Source organism: Gymnoscopelus microlampas (assembly GCF_963454915.1).
Source record: "Gymnoscopelus microlampas genome assembly, chromosome: 15".
Classification (NCBI taxonomy): Eukaryota; Metazoa; Chordata; class Actinopteri; order Myctophiformes; family Myctophidae; genus Gymnoscopelus; species Gymnoscopelus microlampas.
In genome coordinates this window covers 7,280,478-7,304,518 of record NC_139952.1, presented here as the reverse complement: position 1 = coordinate 7,304,518, position 24,041 = coordinate 7,280,478, and the positions used below count along the sequence as shown (strand labels likewise).

At 41.7% G+C, this 24,041-nt stretch overlaps 3 protein-coding genes across 4 annotated transcripts in view; 1 reads left to right on the top strand and 2 right to left on the bottom strand.

The window, feature by feature from the left end:
- Positions 1 to 24,041, top strand: part of phactr4a (phosphatase and actin regulator 4a) — a 369,306-nt gene that overhangs the window by 77,388 nt on the left and 267,877 nt on the right. The gene's annotated exons all lie outside the window — the stretch shown is intronic.
- The window catches only part of LOC311061566 (GTPase IMAP family member 8-like), a 107,261-nt gene that overhangs the window by 65,835 nt on the left and 17,385 nt on the right, over positions 1 to 24,041 (bottom strand). Inside the window, exons 5-11 of one of the 2 annotated variants that reach the window (XM_084080244.1) lie at positions 18,438 to 18,569; positions 17,946 to 17,974; positions 17,641 to 17,789; positions 16,760 to 16,831; positions 15,949 to 16,065; positions 15,753 to 15,866; positions 15,497 to 15,583 (exon numbers count right to left, since the gene is read on the bottom strand). In XM_084080244.1, the coding sequence (XP_083936370.1) occupies positions 15,497 to 15,583; positions 15,753 to 15,866; positions 15,949 to 16,065; positions 16,760 to 16,831; positions 17,641 to 17,789; positions 17,946 to 17,974; positions 18,438 to 18,569 (700 nt within the window). The remainder of the gene's footprint in view (positions 1 to 15,496; positions 15,584 to 15,752; positions 15,867 to 15,948; positions 16,066 to 16,759; positions 16,832 to 17,640; positions 17,790 to 17,945; positions 17,975 to 18,437; positions 18,570 to 24,041) is intronic. The other variant, XM_084080243.1, reaches the window with a different exon arrangement.
- On the bottom strand, positions 11,206 to 15,492 carry LOC311061568 (uncharacterized protein). The gene is made up of 2 exons (XM_084080252.1): positions 15,026 to 15,492; positions 11,206 to 13,855 (listed from the first exon to the last, which is right to left on the bottom strand). Exons 1-2 carry the CDS (start codon positions 15,476 to 15,478, stop codon positions 12,110 to 12,112), a joined length of 2,199 nt encoding a protein of 732 aa, XP_083936378.1. The 5' UTR covers positions 15,479 to 15,492; the 3' UTR covers positions 11,206 to 12,109.

Sequence of the window (24,041 nt, the reverse complement as noted above, 5' to 3'; positions counted from 1 at the left end):
TACAGTTGCTATTTTACATTTTAGATTTTAGAATGCGCACCTGTTCAAACCTTTTTTTATGTTTAGCTTTTTTTGGTGTACTCCGGCGACTACAGAGTCCTTCCCTCTGATTCTCTTCCACCCTACTACGTCACCGTGTGAACCATGGGTTGAACATCTCGGTTAAAGTTCTGCTTGGACACGATTGCAGCGGGTCTTGGTCTTTTCTACTTCTCAATCCCTTTTCTACGTTTACTACAATTTTGTTTTTAATCATTGTTAATTCAGAAGATTTTCAAAAAGTAAAAAGTAAATAAGAAACATTTTCAAATATTAATTTTATTCAAGAGAATTTCATATTTTTTTTTAAAGCTGATCTACAAGCTCACAACCGGTCACATTGCAACACATTGTGAGCTTGTAGATCAGCTATTTTCACTACCACTGCCCTCTAGAGTACCCTAGACCCTAAGCTTCTCTTTCCCCAGCCCCTGCCACTTTACCTCCAAGGGACCGGCGGCATGACAAATCATGCAATGATTGGTAACACAGCCCTGTTACTGAACACACACTCTATAGCAATGATTACTATCACAATATAGTTGTATTGTTGCTGTAGCATGTTAATAATACAGAGTACAGTAAGAGTTCCAGAATAGGGAAGTTGCAGAGGATCAGGCTTCAGAAAACGGTAACTAGACTGGATGGAACTGGCTGTAAACCAGAAACCACAGGCAGGGCACAGTTGACTCAGGCCAAAGTGCAAACACAATACAAGTTAATCATTAACTCCCCAGTCAGATAATACTTATGAATCAACATTATCAACATTAATGAAACCATGTAAAATACTTTATTGTGGGAAGTTTCTAAACGGAACTTAACACAATAAAGAGAAGAAACTGGCCCCCTCCCAAAACAAAAAGAAAGAAAGAAAAACATTATGAATTAATACTTAAGCCCTGTTTAACAGTGAAAATAGCAGATCTACAAGCTCACAACGCATTGCGATGAGACACGTTGTGAGCTTGTAGATCTGCTATTTTCACTATTTATTACAATTTGTGTATGTAAAACATTTCATTTTTATCATAATAATAAAAAGAAAGCGAATAAAAGAAAAACATATCGGGAGTGTCAGAGTTCTGATCTCAGATCTTATGCTCAGAAACTTTGTTTCAGAATGTGTCACAAATAGGCATGATGATACAAATACACAACTCTTCTACCCTAACGTGTAATTATACGGGTAATAATAATAATAATAATAAATCCATTCCCGTTCACAACACCTTAATTACTTAGTTCAGGGCCCTACTGATGGCTCCAGTGTCTGGATTTCTCACTAAAGGTCACAGGAATTTTGCCATGCGGGCTCCTGGGCTGTGGAACACCTATCTGGGGATCTCAGGAGGGCAAACTCTATGTCCTCTTTTAAATCTGTTCTTAAATCTCACTTCTATCACACAGCTTTTTCTTAATTGATTAATTGTTATTTCATCTTGACCTTGGATTTATTCCGTGTTACTGTAAAGCAGGGGTGCCCAAAAGGTAGATCAGTAGATCACAAGGGCTGTGCAGGTAGACCAAATGTGGGCACCCCTGCTGTCACACAGTCACAGCAGCTTATTTACAGTGTAGCCTAGGCAGAGACAATAACTTAATAAAACGACTGGCCAAACAAAGTTAACAAGAAAATAGGGAATAGAAATAAACACTTGACGGCTAAACTAAGAAATACAACAAACCAAGAACTTAAGGGTTAAAGGCCCTGGTACTTCTCCCTTGGTGTTGTTACTTGGCCTCAAGCCAAACTAACCACTCCCTCTCCCCCTGCAGCCTCCTTCTTATAGGAGGTGAAACAAGCCAAACCAGTTTCAATAAACAAATATTGTTTAAAACACTTCGTCCTTGTGTTCTTAACAATGCATCAAGGGGTATATCCTGTTATATTATTAGTATTAGTATATAAAATGTTTGGGACCACAATCTATACACTGTAAACTCCTCAGTGTTAAAGGACAACTTTAGTTTTTTACAACCAAGGTTTATGTTTTAGATTGTAATTAAAGTAAATAAAAGATGAGTGTTAAAACATTTAAATGTACTGCTTTCTATAGTTTGAGCAATTTTCGCTGTCTTTTTTACAGTGGGCGGGGGCATTCTGTCCGGTGGCTAAATATGTATTTTTTTTACATAATAACCTGCCGTTTTCTTTATTGTTATTTACAGTAGCTCTTCTAGCCCCCAATAACTCACATCTGGCCATCAAAGACCACAGGACCTTTTTTATTGTGTAAAAAAATGCATATTTAGCCACCGGACAGAATGCCCCCTCCCCACTGTAAAAAATATCATGAAAATTGCTAAAACTATAAAAAACAGTAAATGAAAAAAAAATAACACGCATCTTTTATTTACTTTAATTACAAGCTAAAATATAAACCTTGGTTGTAAAAAAAACAAAGTTGTCCTTTAATGTAACCCTGAGAGTGTACAAATGGAACCAAATGGACTTGTACGGGACCATTTGGTTCCATTTGTACACACCAGTAAGGGTCCCGATGCTGAGAAACAGTTACACTGTATAGGTTCAGCCAACATGCCAGCCTCCCCCAACCAGCTGATGTTGATACCAAGGATAGTACAATGACATCACAAACAATAGGTAGTGTGCGTATAGCCTTTAGCCCTTTTTAGGGTCTATGCTTTAGCCGAAGCGCTCACACAAGAAGGTGACATCACTGCCGAATCCTTGTGGTATCTTTTGTTCTACATTTTCTTACCAACCTCATTTTATAATCTGCAGTGACAGTGTCGCTTGTCAAAAATAACTGATCTACAAGCTCTAGCTCTAGCGTGGCACAGAGCCAATCCAAACGTGTGTCCTGCCCACCCAATCAAAATGTAAATCTTTAGGACAATGGAAAAACTATAGCTGATATAGCCACTATATAATCATTGCTATATTGTGTTTGTTCAGTACAGAGACAGACAGGGAGACTCCTCCTGTTAAACATAATCTTGTACAGATTCTAATGCTGGTGTTTCAAACTTGCTTTTGCTCCCCACAGAGTTGAGGGTCCATATTGCATGTTCTCAGCACCTCATTTCTATAGATAAACAGCAGGGATAAGCACTCACTTCAAAGGTATCATGATTGTCTATATTTCTTGTATCATCTTCAAACTGAATGTTTAGGCTCTTCCTTCAGTTTATCCGTAGGACTTTTGGGTCTCTGACTGATATTGACATGACTGACTAAACCCTTTGACTATGCGACTAAAAATGGCTAAATAAATATCATATTATCCAATAACTTATTCGTTTTATAATGATTTTATAATAAAGTATGTTTCATATATTAATGTGCTATACATGAAACACCTAGCTTCATACCATGTGACTCAGAAGTACATTAAAACACCTGCATTTGTGGTAGGAAAGTTGGTTATATGTGCTCTAAACACATACACAATACATGACACATTGAAAGGCATGTGCTTTACTTAAGCAGTGTGGTTTCAAATGGACTAGGTTTGTGGATAGCAGTGTTGTGATACCAAACGGTCAGAAGGAAACTTTAAAGATGCAGTGCCATAGTTTGAGCCTTTTCTGGTTTTCACGTGTCTAATTTTAGCCATTTCTGTACACTTTTTGGGGAAAATTATTTCTCCTAGTATAATCATAATACCTGATCATCATTTTTAGGCAGAAAAGAAATCATGGCACTGCATCTTTAAGTTAGTTCTAATGACAACAATAAAGTAAAATGTGAAGGATGAGTTGTGTGGTTTACTGAGAACTGTTAGAAGCATTTAAATACATCACACTGTTCTTACTGTAAACTGTATAAATAATTATAAATGTGAGCCCGGCTCCTGCTTTTGCTGCTGCTCCAGTTAGGTAGGATGGCAGGTAAGTGAACTTTACCTTAACTCAGTGCATCTTATACTTCGCCTTCTCATGGCACACCAGTAGTGCAATTGTCTCCAAACGTTGCACAAATGGAAATCAAGGGTTGGGACATTCAATAGGCTAGCTTTCATGCTTTCAACTATCATTACTTTTTGTTTTACTTTGATTAAGAGTCAGATTTGCCCACATTTTGGCCAGTAGGCGGCTGGCTCTGCTGTGTACATGCGCCATCTACAGGCAGCTACAGAGAGCACATGCCCCCATTCACATCAACAGAGCTGCACTGGAAACCGAGCAGCTTCAGATTCCACATCTGAAGCAGCTGGGCTCAGCTTACAGGTAGTAACTGCATGGAAGATGGTGTGGGGGTTCGGGGGTTATGACAATGTGGGGGTTATGGGAGTTGGGGGGATATGAGGGTCTGGGGGTGGGGTGGTGTGGTGTGGTGTTTTGGGGTACAGGGTATGGGGGGTATGTGGGGTGGCGATTAGGGGTTATGGGAGTGGTTATGGAGGCAGGGGGATAAGGGGTGGAGGGGGGGGGGGTATGGACTTGAGGGACCTGGGGGTATGAGGGTATGGAGGTGGGTTGGGGGCCATGGGGTGTGGGCTGGTGGTTGGGGGGTATACGGGGAGTTGTGGAGGTGGGGGAGTTGGGGGGTGCAGGGTATGGGGGGAAATATGTTGAGGGGGCCTGGGTCAGTGAAGGGGGGCTAGGATGAGGCCAAATGCCAGCAGGGCACATTGACTCCAATATTCTTACCACTGGCTTATTTCTCCATCAAACCTTTGTGTTGTGTGACCAGTATCTCATAATAACACTAACCTGGATGTACTTCTGTCTTCACTTAAAGGAGTAGTTCACCCAGAAATGACTTATTGTCTCCGCCAGGCCGAAAGGCATGGTTGTCTCCGCCAGGCCGAAAGGCATGGCGAGAGAGTATGTTTTACCCTCCGTCCGTCCGTGTGTGTGTGTGTCCGTGTGTGTGTGTGTCCGTGTGTGTGTGTGTCCGTCGGTCCGTCCTGTCCGTGTGTTACCAGCTAATCTCCGGCACCGTTGGCCCGGTTGGTCCGAAACTGTGCACACACTCTCCCTGGATGCCAATTCAGAACCTCTGCCCCAAATTTTTCACATGGGCCTGTTATAGCGCCACCAGGAGGCCAATTTGTGCAAAACCCATTTTTTTATATTGCTCCTACAGATTTTATCCAAACATCACGCAAATCGGTACACAGCATCTCTACAGTCATGTGATCACCACAGATCTGTCCGATTTTCCATGTTCCATCCTCATTGCCTAAGGTTGGCATCCAAAGTTTGCAGGATTGGTCAGTTTGGAACAAAAAGCCTCAAACTATGCACGCAGCTTGCGATTTCCGTGACATTTCACACGCACATTCCCACTATGCCAAGGAAGAAATACCACCCTTTTCACACTGGCCTGTTATAGCGCCACCAGCAGGTCTAATTTAGCAAAACACATTTTTGGAACAAAATGCCTCAAATCATGAATGCAGTGTCTGCCTTGAAAGACCTAAGAATAAATGGCACCCTTTTCACATTGGCCTATTATAGCGCCACCAGGAGGCCAGAATAACGTACCTGACCTGGCGGAGACCTGTGCTCCGAGGAGCACTTTTTCTAGTTTTCTATCAATTGCACACCCCATGAAGCCTTGAATCCATGGATTTATTTTTGTTTTTGTGGCATTCCTAAGCCAATAATTTGATTCCCGTCTCCTACCGGCTAATGTATACGGTAGGAGACACAAAGTAGATTATTTGTGTCTCCTACCGGATACACACCCGTTCATCAAATTATTGTCTTAGGAATGCCACAAAAACAAAAATAAATCCATGAATTCAAGGCTTCATGTGGTGTGCAATTGATAGAAAATAAGTCATTTTTTGGGTGAACTCCTCCTTTAACCCTTGCATTGTGTTAGAAAACTGCATCCACTTGTAGTGTTAGCGGGTCAAATTTGATAATTGTTGCGTATACCAATGGAATAAAGTAATTAACCTTGCAGACTACGCCACTTAGGTTTGGATTAAAGGAGCCTAAGAACTCCTGGGTTAACTCCTTTTGTTTTAACAGGCTTCTTACAGGTTCGAGATAACTGGGTAAGTATTTATACATAAAGAGAACACAACACCAATAAAACCAAGGAGGAACTGAGACCACACAGCGGATAAAAAGGGGTAAACATACATTTATTATAATTGTCCCTGATACAAGAGGCCTCTGTGCCTTTAAAACACATACAAAAATAATACAATCCTAAAATATAAACCCTAACCTCCTAAGGCGCCGCTAAACTAACTAAAATGTACTCGAAACTAAACTAAAATGCAAACACGGGGCAAAACAACAATAATAGCAAGAGCGCAAATCAAATAGCAGAACAGGCAAATTACTTTTACAAAAGTAAAGTGCGGTGCCATATAAAGTGCATTCAATACTATGTGGACTTTAGGCCATTCAAGTGCAACACCGGGGGTTTCCTTCGGCCAACAGCAGAATGTGCAAATTAGCAAGTAGTGTAAATAATAGCAAAATGTGCATCAAATACTTATTGCAAAGTAAAGTGCAGGTGCTATTAAATACAATAAAATGCTATAAATAACTAAGACAATCGTGTGCAAATACTGGGGGAAAACAGGTGGAGGGAAACCAAGCCAGGACTCTTCAATTGTTCGTCTGTTTCTTATCACCGTCTGAAAATACAGAAGCAATGGGGCCAGTTCATCTGTTTTCAGGCAAGGTATTGTGGGCTGCTAGCAGTATTGGCTATCACAAACGAGTGTTGCGTGGATTGAAACTTACTCCGAAGGCCGCGGATTGCGTCCTACTGACGGAGTTGCGCGTGCAACACTTTAACCTCTCTGTCGTCCTAGCCACTCCAGGCTCTGCTCCTTATATGGTCTGGTCTCTGCTGCTCTCGTCCTCTCCTTCCCCTCTGCACACTCGGTCTCTCACGGGTCTATATAACAAAGGAGCCGTCTGCCAAATGTTTGCTCGTGGCTTTCAGTGGCTGGCAGCACGCGCTCTCCCGTCTCTCATGCCCTTTTCCTCGGCTACACTCTGGGCCTTTCTGTGTCGCACCGGTCCTTTCACACACACTCTTGTTCCTCCGTCCTTCTCTCTCCTCTGCCTTTTTGAACTGAGTGGTTGGCTGCTGGTGACTGGCGCCCTTGGGTCAGTCAATCTTACAGCTGTTTGCTGTCATTGTCAGTTTGGAACATACCAAGTGGCTCGGGGACCGGGGGGAAAACATTGTCCATTCATAAATACACAGTGCATCATCACAATAAAGGTAAAAAGGGGTGTTAAGATGATGAAAACAGTGCATCAAATAAATATCAAAAAATAATAAGAATGTCCCGTTTTCCACCCTGTCACACATTCATATCCATATAAACACTTTTTAAAATATTATGTTGGGTTAGGGCTACGATTTCATCTTTCAATATCTCGTTTTCTATTATAAAAATGTTAAAATTCACTAATTAAATCTTCTATAATGAAGGTCATTTCGGACCCTAACACCACAAGTGTCACTTTTTTCTTGAGACCATCAGAATATTTTATTGTTGCATTAAAATGGTTATTTCTGAGGATATCATGAAGCCTCGTTCCAATAAAGAAATGTAAAGGGTACTTTTTACCTATTCAAACTTGAAAACGGGTAAAAAAAAGACCCTAACACAATGGAACGGTTAATGCTAATTTCCTTTTTTTTCCCACGGGTTTGTTACTTTTTAGGGTTTTTTTTTGTCACTTTTCTTTTTTTTTTTTGTTTAATTTGGTTAATTCGGTTCCAGAACACATATTGCACTAAATCCCCCCCAAATAACGAGCAACAACAACAGGAACATTATGCAAAAAATATATATAAATATAAATAAAGGTTATGATGATGATGATATATTTTTTTAAATAAATATTATTATTATTATTATTATTATTATTATTATTATTACCCTTATTATTATTTTGTATTTGGCCCCTCATTTATTAAATACATTTTAATATCAAATAGGCTATTAAATAAACCTCAGTTGCCCACTATTCCGGTTACCGTATAGAGCAGTGGTTCTCAAAGTGGGGACCCCCAGGGGTCCTTGAGGGGGTTCCAGGGGTTCCCCAGCAAAATTAGTTAATATAGCATCAAAACCAGCTCACCACTTTAAACCTAAAATATAGCTATTTTCAAAACAATCTTGTAAAGATTGGCATTTTAACAACAACAATCTTGTATGGGGAGGCTGGCACACAATTATGTTCAGATGGGGTCAGCGGGCAAATTAATATGGGGTCCTTGACATGAACAAGTTAGATAAATACTGGTATAGAGACATGCAGACATGGTGGCTGCAGAGAGGTATGTGTTGTCTGTAAGGCACAGGGTTGATGGTTTCATATCTGCTTTTTATCAGAAGCCTGCAACGTCACTAAACATGAAGTACAGGCTTCTCTCTGTGACCACATCCACCCCCACAGTTTCACATCTGTCAACTGTCATTCTGTGGAAAAACTTATGTCATTTAATAATTTAAAGAACTTCAAGTGAACTTATTATTAACTGGTGAGATCCTTATACTGACGAAAATACGTTATTATATAAATGTCAAAAGAGGGACTTTTGAGGATATTCTGTTTCCATCAGAGAAAAAAGTCATAATGATAAAATATTCTGTATAAACTGTATATGAAAAAAATAAAAAATAAAAATAAAAATATATGTATATATATATATATCAGATCTTACAATGATTAGAAACTATGTTTCAGAATGTGTCACAAATAGGCATAATGATAAAAATATACCACCACTCTACCCTAACTTAAAGACGGGGTGCCGTGATTTTCAGTGACCCCCCCCCCCTAAAACATAATCATCAGATATTATGGTTATTCTAGGAGGAAGATTTTTTTCAAAAAAGTGTACAGAAATTCTTAATTATGTTTTTATGTGGACACGCCTCCAGTTCATTAAGTATACCTGGTTCTCACCTTAGCACCTCCTCCACCACCTTAGCACCACCCACCTGTCCTAGTCCCTCATCCTCCTCATGCCCACACCTGTTGTGTTATGATAATGAGGGGGAGGGTATGTTTTTACTATGTCACTAAAGCTGTTTTTCTATTGGCACGTTTGACCCTCAAGGTTTCATTTGGTTGCCTGGCAACATGATGACAAAACTGCAAGCTGCTCTGCTTTGCAGACTGCACTAAAAGGTGACGTGTGCAACCTACGTTTTTCAGCCAGCAACCAAAGTCTGGTGTGATTGCAAACCATAGAGGTTAGATCAATTAGATAAACTGTCAGTAAGAAAGGTCTAACACAGGGGTTCCCAAAGTTGGGGTCACGACCACAACACTGACGGTGGGGTCACGAAATTATTTTGTGTCATAAAAAATATTCTAAAAAAAAAAGAAGAGAGGAACAGAATGAATAAAATACAATCTAGAAATCATTACAAATAGTACATTTACCCATCTCATTAGGTACTGTAAAGGTGATTGATTGAATTCTATATTAACAAGATTATTAACAGTACGAGTAGTAGGCCTACAGTCAAAATTCATACTAGAATACATTACAAATGTGCACCGAACGTGCAAGTTTATGTGCATGTAAATTACCTCCAGGTTAGGTGGGGTCACGAGTCAATGGCCGCATTATTTTGGGGTCGCAGGCTGAAAAGTTTGGGAACCCATGGTCGTTTCCTATAAAACAATATTTCTTTCCCAAAAGGTTTTAAAAAAGTAAAAAGAATATCATGTAAAAACCCACTGGTCTGTCATATCAAAACATAATCTAGGGATGTCCTGTAAAGCATAATAATAATAATAGAAAAAAAAAATCCCAACGGGGACGCTGTGGGCGCTGGGGGCGTGTCCTCTCCTCCGCGTCACCAGCGCCCATACCCTAGGTGGGGTTGGTGAAAGGGCCTACTCTGTGTGGAGTTTGCATGTTCTTCCCGTGTCTCCTAGGGTAGTTAATACCCTCACAAAAACATGTAGTAATCCTGGTCACTATACTGCCTCCCCCTGGTCAGCCGGGGCGCCTGATGGAGGGGAAGGGAACTGGTTGAAATAACGTGTTCCTTCCACGCGCTATACGTCCTACCGGGAAAACTCTCCCCTGTTAGGTGACAAGAAGGTCAGTTGGCTCTCATGCATTGAAGGAGGCATGAGCTCGGCCCTGGCCTCCCTAGGCTGGTGGGGGGAGTGTAGTGCTCAGGATCACTTAGCAAATTGGCACCGGGTGAAAAAAAGGGTTACAAAATCGAGGGATAAAAATTATAAAAAAAACAATTTGCATCTTGGTCCATGGACTATAATAAAAAGTGTTTGTGTGAACCAAGTGGTTGTAGTATAATAAAAGTTCTTACCTTACATTAACCTGTAAGCTTTGGTCCTTTATTTACTTTGTTGTGTCGTGTGTAAATGTATTCCAGACTGTTCAGTTCAGTCGTCGAGTTAAAATTATTCTCTGTGTATCTACCTACTGTTCTGTGTCATAGTTGATCCGCCTCTATGTACAGTATAGCTGACACTCCATATATGGAATGGGGGAGGGGAGGAAGACATTTTCAGACCGTTCAAGCATCTCCATAAAGTTTTATTCAAGTAATGTATGACCAAAGGATTAATTCATGACAATCAGGCTCCTTGACCCCTATTTGAGAACTTTAAAGGTGCTGTTAACGTAACTGTGTACTGTTTATTTAATACAGATATGTATCTGTGTCTGTACTTTGGGTGAATTATAAGTAAACTGCCGTGACAAAATGATTATTGTACACATCTGCGAAAAAGTGATATCATATATGAAAATATTATAGATGGAAACATATTATGATTGTGACTGTAGGACAAAAGTAGTCTCTCAAGTCAGACTGTTGACTCACACAATGTTCAAATGCTTCTACAGTCAGTGCAACGGAAGCACTGAACATTATGTGTGCAAAGCAGATGTCGCCCCCCCCCACTCACGCACGCACGCACGCACGCACGCACGCACGCACGCACGCACGCACACACACACACACACACACACACACACACACACACACACACACACACACACACACACACACACACACACACACACACACACACACACACACACACACTTGCAACATCACAAGGGATTTCCCCAAGTTAGACAAAGAGGGGAACTTGACTGTAATGATTCACAGAGTTAGAGATCTAATACCGTAAATGATGAGGATCATTTTGTATGAATAATGTAATTTAATCAACATGATTGATTATGCTGAAGTGTGAAATGGACAAAATACATTGCATACAAGTGTCGGTGACAAAATGAGCTATACAGCTATACAAAGGCATGGCAGTTTTGCACCCTGTACGAGTGTACGTCTTGTCCGTGTGTACGTCCGTGTGTCTGTCTGTGAACAGCTAATCACCGGCACCGTTAGCCCGGCCACTGTGAAACTGTGCACACACACTCCCTGGATGCCAAAGCCAAACCTCTGCCCCAAATTTTTCAGATTGGCCTGTTATAGCGCCACCAGGAGGCCGATTTGTGCAAAACACATTTTTGGATATCACTCTTTTGTCCAAACCTCACGCAAATTGGTACACAGTAGTGATGCGCGGGTTGACCCGTAACCCGCGGGACCCGCGGGTCAACCCGCGGCGCGGGTGGGTCAAGTCAGAATTTCGGAGAAAATGATGCGGGCTGAGGGTGAGCGGGTCACGCGCTCTCACACGCAAAAAAAATAAAAATAATAACATGCTCTTGTTTTGTCTTTATTCCTAATAAGAATAAGAATAATAACAATAAAACAGTTTGAATACACTTGGGGATTATTTTCTAACCATAATTTTACAGAATTAAAAAAAAATCGCGGGTCGCGGGGCGGGTTGAGCCATAGATTTATATATGGGTTCGTGGGGCGGGTTGAGGCGGGTTGCGTTCCGTGGCGGGGCGGGGCGGGGCGGGTCATGAAAAAACCCGACCCGCGCATCACTAGTACACAGTATCTCTATAGTCATGTGATCAACACGGATTTGTCTGATTTTCCATATTCTATCCTGATTGGCTAAGATTGACTTACAATGTTTGCAGGATTGGTTCGTTTTGAACAAAATGCCTCAAATCATCAACACAGCATGCGATTTCCGTGAATATGTGTGCACACCTTCCCACTACTTTATGTACATCTGTACCGTTTTACATCAACCCAAGATGTTTAGAGAGGAATTCGTCAGTTTCACAGAGAATGAATATCATGATTGAACTTGCATCAGTTCCTTTGTTCCTCACTGTATTGATGACACAACGTGCCTTTTCATGTTTCACTTTGTTTACACAGGCTTCATCATACTCTTCTTTGATTATCACCCCTTTCTCAAAAAGTTTGTCCAGGACACTGTTGAGGACAGGATTTGAAACGCTCTCGATGAAACTGCTCCGCACAGAAAACAGTCTGTCTTTCGCTTTTTGACTCAGTGCACACTGAACTTGTTGACTTCTTATAGCAGGAGATGAAAGGTCTACATAGCCTTTCCATGCACAGATGGATGGGTTACTGTCTCTTAGACTGTCCTTAAACCTTCCCTCTAAAATCACTTCAAATGTTGAAATGTAATTGTGATAGGATGATTCATCGACTTCAAATATTGCTCGATCTGGTTCAATTATAATGGAATCATCTTCAGGTGAAACAGATAAGGTGTAGTCTTGATTTGGGATTAGTTTACAGGGAGGCTTTTCAATGTAAATCTCTTCTCCGCATTGCTTCCTCCTTTTGTTCCGCACTTCATCCAGCACAACGTTCCTTGGTAGCAGCAATACTTTCAGGGTTGATTTGGGGTCATCATCATCATCATCAATGGGCGGTGTATAAAACAGTAGCACATTTGCCCACATAGGCTGGGTGCTCTGAACATCGTTGACAACACCATAGCGACAAAACCCATTTACATTTATGATTACATGAGTTTCTGTGATCACATCGGGGTGGATCAGCTCAATGCTATCATCATCCTTCACATGGAGAACATATAAGGATTTGCCTCCACCCATGGAGAGGATCTCACAATGTGGGAAGTGTAACTGAGTCACAGAATCCTGAGGACCTGTCATGTCAAACAGTGGTCCTCCAGGCCTCTTGCCACACTGGGCTAGAAGCCTCCGGTCCCAAGGGACTGTCCTGTAAGTCACACCTCTATCTGTCTCCATCTTAAACACCAGGCCGGTCACGCTGCATTGGAACAGTCCTGCTTGGGTGCAGTGGAACCTGTAGCTTTCCTTGTTATCTACAACAATGATATCAGGTGTACATTTTTGTGTTTTGTACAGTAGTGTAACATCATTTAAGCTGTGGGACCGCTTTGCCCTGAAACCTGCCTTGTTCTCTACACATGGAATATGTCTCATTGAGGGTAAGCTGTGAGAACGAGGCAGAGAGATGGATTCTTCTATCCTAGAATAATTTATATCAGTTTCATATTGGAGCTCCAATGAGTGATGCACAGAGGACAGTGTCTCTGTAACAGGATGGTCTGTGGTTGAGAAATCACAGGCTGTGTCACATGACATAATTTCTTCTGGGGAATCAAGGGAGGACTGTTGTGATGTGGATGAGGAATGCAGCATGGGGGGGACTGTAGCAACAGAGAGATGCATGTTGGGTGCAATTACTTCCTGTGGGGCAAAATAGGGGATATCAGACTCCCCTATATCTGCTTCTTTCCTTCTCTTTTTGGGAAGATGGGGCACTTGTGTACAAGATAAGGACGACATATTGAGGCTGGTTGACAGAGTTGAAGAGGGGAAAAGAGGGAGGGTTGATGAAGGAACATTAGACACCAACTCTTCTTCTCTTCTCTTTCTGTCTTGTGTTCTCTGTGAAGAAACCATGTATGGTCTGCTGAGTGTGGAGTCAGAGGATGTGCTAGGAGGAGGAATAGTTCCCTAAAAAATAAAATAAAATAAATAATGGATAGTTAATAAACATGAATTAACTAGGGCTGGGACTCGATTAAAAAAATTAATCTAATTAATTAGAGGCTTTGTAATTAATAGGGCCGGGACTTTATCGCGTTAATTTCGATCAATTAATTACAAAAAAATTATCGCGTTAAAAAAATTAACGCATTTTAATCGCGCCTATTTTTTCACCGCGGAACGTTTCTCACTGGACGAGTTTCACACGGACCTATTATCCAGCGCACCAGGTTGGTGCGCTGGTATTATCGGTCCGCCTGAGAAGCTGTCTGAGAAGTGAGAACGACGTGGTTCTCACAACAACAGAGCAGCCACTGAATGAAGACGTGCCGCATAGCCTGCTTGATAATGTTGGCTGGGCAAATCAGAATCTCTAATGGATGCCGCCCCCCACGCGCGCGTTTGTCCCGTTTGGGGGGGGGGGGGGGGGGGAGCAGACAGCTTCTCAGGCGGACCGATAATACCAGCGCACCAACCTGGTGCGCTGGATAATAGGTCCGTGTGAAACTCGTCCAGTGAGAAACGTTCCGCGGTGAAAAAATAGGCGCGATTAAAATGCGTTAATTTTTTTAACACGATAATTTTTTTGTAATTAATTGATCGAAATTAACGCGATAAAGTCCCGGCCCTAGAATTAACACTAGAGACCATCTTGTGATGGGATCATACCAGCCGCACTAAATCAGTGTGTAAACAGATCCACTGTGCCAGATTTATTCAATATGCCAAACCAACTTTGAACCTATGTTAGTATTGACATAGACATGTGTTTCTGATTAACCCCAAATGGGTAATTCCAATTCCAGGGAAGGGGAACAGGGTTTGCGTGTGTGAACCATTAGAGGGGAGATACTTCAGGTCTGACAAAAAAAGAATAATTATAAACTAAGAACCTCCTGTTGATCTTGGCAGCAGTAATGGGATCTATCTAAAACCATTTAAATAAATGGTTATTTAAAGAACTTTGTCTTAAATGGTTCTTCTATGGCATTGCGCTAAAGATAATTTTTTCTTTTTCTGTGAAGCTTTACTTTCTAACCATAGTTTCATAATTATGTTTCAAAGCAAAAGAGAAACTGTTACACAACAGACGTTAAAGCCCTAATAACCACAGGTGTATACAAACATTCCTTTCACCTCTTTGATGTCCTCCATTCTCCCAGAGTTCCTCTCCCACTGTGAGAGTCTTGTGTCTTCATTGACCTGGACCAGGGTGTGTTTCTGCAGTGCTGGAATAGTGTAGTGTTGCCTGACATGATTCTCACAGTAGGAGGCGCTACACGTCACACAGGTCTTGACGGCTCGGAGCTTGAGGCTTGAGGAGCATACATCACAAGCTACATCTCCAGGTGTGGAAGAGGGTTTGATCATTGAGCTATGGGATTGACATATATCAGTCATCAATATTAGTGGTTGAAATTGTTCCGGACATGCCAGGTAAGATAACATAATGGCTTTGTAGAAAAGGTAAACAAACAGGAAATCTGAAATGAACGCATCAATGGGAAGGTTTGATGTACAATATATGGCTGAACCTGTGAATAGACAATGACATGTATTAATGGTGGTATAGTCCTTTAACAGAAACATAGTAATGGTGTAACTTACTTGAGGCATTCTCTAAAGTTACCAGGTCGACCCATGGACCAGTCACTTCTCATAGACAGACAGCTAGGTGCAGGAGACGCTCCCACACTGAAACAAAGCAGAAATGTATGCTGGTAACCAAAACCTCAACAATAACAATGACTATTATTATTACTATTATTATTATGATTATGATTATGTGATTAATATGTAGTTGTGTGGGCATTAGGCAACCATCTAGTTTCTATAAGTTTAAAGCATGTTTGTTCATTCTCACCCTAAGTCTGGAGTACTGAGTGGAGTAGTGAGTTCTATTTTGAAGTTACCAGGCTGACCCATGGACCAGTCACTTCTCATAGACAGACAGCTAGGTGCAGGGGACGCTCCCACACTGAAACAAAGCAGAAATGTATGCTGGTAAGCAAAACATTATCTATTTTCTATAACTGCAAAGTATGTTTGTTCATTCTCACCCTGAGTCAGGAGTAGTGGTGAGTTCTCTTTTAAAGTTAAAAGGGTGATCCATGGACCTGTCACTTTTCATGGACTTATAACTGACAGCAGGAGACGCCCATCTAACCTGCTTCATCCTGTAACACGCACACACACACACACACACACACACACACACACACACACACACACACACACACACACACACACACACACACACACACACACACACACACACACACACACACACACACACACACACACACACACACACACACAATACATGTGACACAGGAAGGCTCTGTAGTATTTTAAAGACCAGCTGAAATGTTTCCTTGACACTTGATGTATTTCCTCACCTGGGAGCTGGGGCTATGGGATTTAACCTCCTGCATGTTGTGTCGCAACGTAAACTTAATGTGTATATGTTTAAAACGTGTTTACAAATGTTAATTAGCTATGTTTGTTTGTAAAGCTGTGTCCACCATGTTAGTATAACATTCTACAGAGAGTAACACTGCCCTCTAGTGTCTCAGCTTCATGTGGAAGAGGGAGTGACCATTGAGTTATGGGATTGACAGTTGTTGGGATTGACAGTTGTTAGTCTCAGTCATTAATATTAGAGGTTGAAATAGGTTAACATCTGCTGTTGTAATCACACATTATGTTTTGTTTGACAGGAAGAAATTTAATCTCAATTAAATTAAATCTAAAATTAAGGCATCAATGGGAAAGTTTGATGTACAATATATGGCTGAACCTGTGAATAGACAATGACATGTATGAATGGTGGTATAGTCCTTTAACAGAAAGAGTAATGGTGTAACTTACATAACAGATTCTCTACAGTTAATAGGAATACGATCCATGGACGTGTCACTTCTCAAAGGCAGACTCAACTCACTGAAACAAAGCAGAAATGTATGTCAACCAAAACATCAACAATAACAATGATGATGATGATGATCTAGATGATCCATTTGCCTACACAACTAGATGTTACCAGATGTTACTACAAGTTTCGTAGTTTCATGGACTGACAGCAAGTGACACCCACACTCACACCCCCACCTAACCCATTGGATCTCCACTTTAAATACAATGGAGCCCCATGGCTTAAATGAAAGTGTAGATCTCAGCTTGTTTCTATGGTTTTAATGTTTTCTGCTTTCCCTGTATAAACATGTGTATCTCTTTAAGGCTGTGCTGCCCTGTATATTGACAGTCTTGTTTGACTGACTGCTTGTTTCACTTCATGTTTACATTCCTGATTATTACAAGAACCATTCAAGTTGTGCCTATTGTGAATTTGCAAGGCTAGTTTGTATAGCTTGTGTGTTATAGATTGTAGGCTACTGTACATACTATATGGGATTCATTTTTCACCATTGTGTTTTTTTTGGTGGGTTTATGGGACCCTTTATGGTACATTTTGGATATGTGTACTCCTCTTCTTCTCCAAATAAATAGTAACTGGAAAAAACACGTCCCCTCACACATTGAAAGGACAATATCAGTCACCAGTTAGGGGTTCAGTGTCTCAGGGATATCTCGGCACATTGCCAGGGCTCGAATTGGACATTCTGTTTCCCAGACAGGCTCTCTATCCATTCAGCTATGGCCGCCCCAAAACATACCAGATTTAAAACCGGCAGCGACGATATCTAAGAAATGAATTATGTTCGATAGGGAATAAACAAAAATAAATAAACCTTGAACATCCTTGGCGTGCTTCCTTGTCACTGCTCCCTTGGCTCCCAGGGCTTGAGTAGGAATATGGATGTATGATCACTTCATTGCTCAGGAACCCCTTGTCGTCTAAACTCGATGGCCACTGCTCTTCTTCCAGTTGCTGGCAAAGCTGAAAGAGCAATGCTAGAGTCAGTTTGTTTGCATTTTGGTTGGGAATTGACCAATGTTTTGACACAATCTGAAAAAAGCAGAATATTAGGCCAACATTCCTGACAATGACAAAAGCATGCTAGTAATCAGGAAGGACAACAAAAGCCAAACCTACCCTAATAATTTCGTCGGTGTCATCGTATTCTGGAAGATCGGAGTGGGGAGAAAGAAGGGGGAAACAAACAAACATGAGTCTGGCACGTTTAGGATGATACTGTTTTCAAATGGTGTTAGATCTCCAAGTACCTGGAGCTTTATGACTGCACACTTTTTGTTTGTGCTGACCTTTAATTCAATTTCCATCAAGTCAATAAATGGCACTGTATTGTTTTAATCTTAAAACTTTACTTTGTAAACGGTTTTGTTGTACAACTTTAGTATCCCTACTAGTTACAACACTAGCATGCTAACCATCCAAGCTAAGCACAAGATACTGTGTGACTCTGAAAACACCTCCAATGACAAAACAGCAAATACCTCATTTGAAGGAGAGTTTAATCCAAAATACTCTTACAGAATGAGTATTATGTAAGGTGGAAGTAAAGCCTCTGCCAAAAACAACTGTTATAATTTGTGGTATCACAGTAAGTTTATACTATAATCTTACCGGGGCTGTGTTCACTGACACTTTGACACTGTGACACTTTAAACTGTCGGTGGTAGAGGTCATTCGTGCTTTCTGGACCGATCTCCACTGCCGTCGCACACTCAATCTCAGACTCCAAGTGTTTGACTTGATCTATGAGGCAGATAAACATTCAATCAGCATGGTGGCTCCAACTTTCTCCACAGAAATATACATTAACGAATGAAATTACTTTAGCCTTTTGCTTTAATCTAGTTTTTAAAAAAGAACAGAAAAAGAACACACTTTCATAAAAACAACTCAAAGGCATGCTTGAGAAAGATCATCTTTGTGTAGCAGTAGTGGCTCAGAGCCTCTGCCTGATGACCTAAAAGTCTCCCCTGCCCTATAGACGAATCCACAGAGCGGCGATCATAACTGCGGTGTCAAGCGGGTGCCGCTCCACGACACCACAGCTACCGGCGCAGCGCTCTGTGGATTCGTCTATAGGGCCTGGCAAAAAAAACAAAAGGGGGCATCAACATGTACCACATGGAAGAGGGGGTCAGAGACTACATAATAATCATGCTATTCTACAGATTGACCTGGATCACAGGGTTTGTGACCGAGCTTGTAAACAGTGGGCCTCAGGCAGCAACCGTTCTTAAGAGGAAATATCTTCTTAAACCCACTTAAGAAGTTTTTAAGAAGATTTTGGTATACTCCAATGTTTTCTTAGCTGTGATCTGTTCTTAGGTAAGAACAGAATGTACACACACTGATGAGCACTCTTAGGGTGGCCTTTGAGTTCTTAAGTGTGAGAGTGAAGAATGTTCATGCAAAAATAATTTATTCTCGAAGTTTCTTCAATTCTACAGTTGTATAATATAGGATTTAAATTACAAAGATATTTTGTATCTTTAGAGTAGTGGTTCTCAAAGTGTGGGGACCCCCAGGGGTCCTTGAGGGAGTTCCAGGGGGTCCACAGCAAACGAGGAACGGTTTAATGACTTTAACCCTATTTTATACTTTGTTTGAAAATAGCCGATCTACAAGCTCACAACGCGTCCCACTGCTGGCGATTTTGAGCTTGTAGATCGGTTATTTTTTAAACATTTTGATAAATCTTGATTTTTTTTCCCTGGCAGAAAATATTTTCAGGTGGGGGTCCTTGACACGAAAATGTCCAACTGCTTTAGAACAACTGCTTTAGAGTTTTCAACAGGTCTGAAATTACAATCTAACCCAAACGGACCCGGGTGAGTTGAAGCCCAAGCCCACCCCATAACCCCCCACCCAACCCACCCTCATCGCCCCCCATACCCCCACCCCCATATCCCCGACATTCGCCACACCCCCATTTTCCCGTCCCCTTCCTACCTGAAAGCCCCCCTATACCCACCCGTCATACCCATCCCCATACCCCCCACACCCCTATTTCCACCCTATTACATACCAAGCAGCTGCTACCTTAAAGACCCTCCATATCCACCCACCAGCTTTCAGTAATACAATGTTTTATATCCACTACTAACTCTACTCCTGAACATGAAATATGGATAACATTTTTAACAGCTAATTTCAGCAAATTCACATTGATGTCTAGTAGTGATATGTTGATTAATGTGAGAGAAATAATAAAATACATTCATTAATTAAATACAATAATTTGCTGTTCACTTCAGAAGTACCTCCACAGAACTATTGATTGGTTTATTTTTATGTTTGGAGTCAACCATCTTTGTTCAACCTGTGTTCAACCATCTTTTAGTTTAGGTATTCTTTACTTTTCTCTCAACTGTATTTCTGTGTGTGATTTCCTGTGATTGCTGTGTGCAGCAGTCACACACAGGTGTGACTGCAGGCAGAGCCATGCAGTCATGCCTTATATGGGGATTGGTGGGGCGGCTCTAGCCTGGTAAACCCTCCCTCAAGAAATCTCATTTCCATTTGATTTCTGGAGTGAGTCTGGCCTGATCGCCCATTTTGCAATATTGGCTGTGGGCTGGAGTTGGGCGGGAGTAATACCGTTGACTGACAACCCCTTCAGCCAATGATCGTTTTTCCCCTTCAGCCAATCAGCAGTTCATTTTTACCACCTCCAGACTATGTGACGCAACGGGACTTTTGAGACGGCCATGCCCAAAATAGGTTACCTTATTGGGATACATGCGTGGCACTCCCCGCTCCTGCCGGTTCTCTAAATTTATATTTTTAAATGGGCTCTGTCATGATTAATTGACCACATATATGAAGTTAAACAACTAAATTCTATCCAAACGATATCTTAATAGTAAATTCCGTGCCTCAAAAAATAAGTTTGAGACCGTTTTAAAAACGAAAGTAAGAAGTGAAGGCACTCGGACAACAACAATGGCTGCCGTTCGTGTTTTGTCGGATGCACTCAGGCTGCACTCGGCTTCATTCGGGCTCACTCGAACTCGCCACCTGATTGGCCAACTGTCGCTGTCAATCACAGAACGATGTGCGACGACGCTGATAGGCTCGTCAGTTTGGCGTACACAGCCAGTATTGCAGAATGGGCGTTCAGGCCAGACTCACTCCTGAAATCAAATGGAAATGAGATTTCCGGAGGGAGGGTTTACCAGGCTAGGGCGGCTCCCTATGGTAATTGGGATTAACTGCACCCTTCAAGTTATGAGGATTGGGATTCATCATCATCAAGAACATAGTTACGAACAATTCTGCCTTTTAAGAATGTTTCATGAATCTGACTCGACTTCTCTTAGGAATTCACTTAGGAAGAAATGTAAGAGGAAACATTAGGAACTTATTGCTGCATGAGGCCATAAACAGTGACTCTACCGTGTTATTACATACTTTACTAACTTACGTTCCATAACAGGTTGCGTCGTGGGAATGAGGTAGATGAAGAAGTTTGATTTTTCAGCTTTCCAGCCTGGAGGCAGGACGAGTTAACAAAGAGACGATGGATGGCTGGCTTGGATCTCAGCATATCTTTCTAATAAACGTTCTTGAAATCTTGAAACATTGGGCCTCATGCAGCAATAAGTTCCTAATGTTTCCTCTTACATTTCTTCCTAATTGAATTCCTAAGAGAAGTCGAGTCAATTAGTTGGGACGAGCCGAGCCTCGGGCTCCATGAAAAAAAAAATCTAAAAATATATTTTTTTAAAATTATTTTATTTTTATTTTTATAATATATTTTTGAATTCTGCTCTGTCTGAATGTGTATTTATCTATTATGAAGATGGCGCTGACGCCGCTGACTTACTGGCGTTAACTTGACTGTGCTGCTCAGTGCTCACGCTCATGGCTCAGTGAGAGAGAGTAAAAAAAAAGCGATTCTGAAAACACACTCGCCCCCATTCATTTCGCGGACAGAGGCCAACGATTTAGACCCGGGGCGAGTGTGTTTTGGGACGAGCGTTCTTGTAATCCATTGCCGCATGTAGCCATGGTTCACATTCATGTTTCAGGGCTACCGCATGATGCATCCATATCAAGGGTCCTTTTAATACAAAAACCCACGGCAATTTCAGTCTACAGTACACACCAGCCTTCAACAATAGTGTACATTCAGTGGTCAGGTTCGTTCAGAAATCAATTGAAGAACGCAGGAGCGAGCTTTCCATATATAGCCACGCGCGAGAACGTGCATACACGCAGTACACTACACATGTGTCGTTGTTTACGTTGTCAGATGGTTTTAATTGGAAGGTTTAAAAGGATGTGCAATGTGTTTTTATGAGTTAAGATAACTGACCGGCGTGCTCTATGCCGGCGTGCTGTGTTAAGTTACACAAGTGGTGGAAACGGTGCTTTCTGATGTTCACAATACGTTTAGATCAGTATTATAATATTTTTCACCCAACGCGTAGGGTGACCATATGTCCCGTTTTGTGCGGGACAGTCCCGCATTTCAGTGACTTTTCAAGCGTCCCGCAAATAGAGACGCTGTCCCGCATTTTGATTGACAGGCTCCAGTTTTCAAATATGCGTTTAAAATCTTGATTTTATCAATTACCTGGCTGTTCGCAGCGGAGGCGGAGCAGTGGAGCCTGTCATCAGGGGGCGGGCCGAGTGCGTGTGTGTGTATGTGTGTGTGTGTGTGTGTGTGTGTGTGTGTGTGTGTGTGTGTGTGTGTGTGTGTGTGTGTGTGTGTGTGTGTGTGTGTGTGTGTGTGTGTGTGTGTGTGTGTGTCGAGACTCGAGAGGAGAAACGCTGCGCAGGCTAAAACACTCGCCCCAAAACACACTCGCCCCTAAGTTTTTTGCCGACCGAGGCCGCCAGATATACCCGGGGCGAGTGTGTTTTGGGGCGAGTTTTTTTGGACGAGCCGGCCGCGTTCTTGTGAACGAGCAGTGAATTAAATCACGTGTTGCTGGTGGAATACAAGTCGGAAAGAAAATAATCTGCAGCTCAGCAACATTTAAGAGGATACAAGAGCTATCTGTGCAAAAGCTGCAAAGTGTGCATATTTAAGCAAGTATTTTAAAACAGTGAAAGCTACCGAGAAGAAAAAAAAAAAAAAGTGATAGCGACCAGTGACCACGTTGTGAATAATTATAAACAAACAACCTCCTCCTGGTGCTTCCAAGTTGGGGGGTAAACCGAAGGTATTGAAGAGGAGAATGTTATGGTCATCAGAGGATTTAGCAGCTGCCATTCTGATAATGTTAGGAGCATTGGACCTGCCAACAGTGACACTACGAGCAGGTAGGGTCCAACCAAGTGTTTCTAAATTGACTGCAGTCTGCACAGAACCTTTTCCATCAGATCAAAGTTTTTATTTGCATAGTAGTTCTATTATAGTTATTATTATCATACTCCTATTACAGAGAAGACCTAACCCGAATCCTAACCCTAAAACCGAAATAAAGTAACCACAAACTGGAAAAAAACGAACCCAATCCGCCCAGAACCGCCCCAAAAAGCGCGCGTGCATGAGTCCCGCGATGTCCCGCGGAACGGGTTCATCTGTCCCTCATTGGCCCTGTTTGGATCTGGTCACCCTACGCGTTAACAACAGTTGGTTGTTAACGCCGACTGTCCCCCCCCCCCCCCTCTATCGGGGACAAAGACTCGGTCAAGACAGGCAGAGAGATGCAGACGATGCATCGCATCGCACAGAGGTGCGTGAGCAATACGGATTTAACTTCAATTAAATCAGCACAGTGTAAGCACAGTGTAAGTTAATGTCAGTCAGCGGCGTTAGCGCCATCTTCATAATAGATAAATACACATTCAGAACAGAATAATAATATTAAAAAATATTAAAAAATATATTTAAAAAAAATATTGTTTTTTTTCGGGTTTCGGGCCTAACATGATGGAAATAGTCGGGTTCGGGCCGAGCATCGGGCCGGCCTAGTCCGGCCCAGTTAGGGCCGAGCCTTCATTTTCAGGCCCGTTGAGAACTCTAGCCCTGCCTGCAGTCACACCTGTGTGTGATTGCTGCTCACAGACATCACAGGAAATCACACAGAAATAAAGTTGAGAGAATGAAGTAAAGAATACCTAAACTAAAGTCTAAAGATGGTTGAACACCAGACTCCAAACATAAAAAGAAAATATAGCTGCAAGCAGCAATAAGCGGTTTCGAGGATAGGGCAGACAAGACAGTGAGAGGGTGAGAAAAAGGCAGAAAGACAGACAGTGAGA

Coding starts and splice junctions, on each gene's coding strand:
- LOC311061568 (XM_084080252.1), bottom strand. CDS start 15,478: ATGTTTCTGTTAAAGGACTATACCACCATTAATACATGTCATTGTCTA. Junction 13,856..15,025: donor GAATGGAGGACATCAAAGAG/GTGAAAGGAATG, acceptor TTTATTTTTTAG/GGAACTATTCCTCCTCCTAG.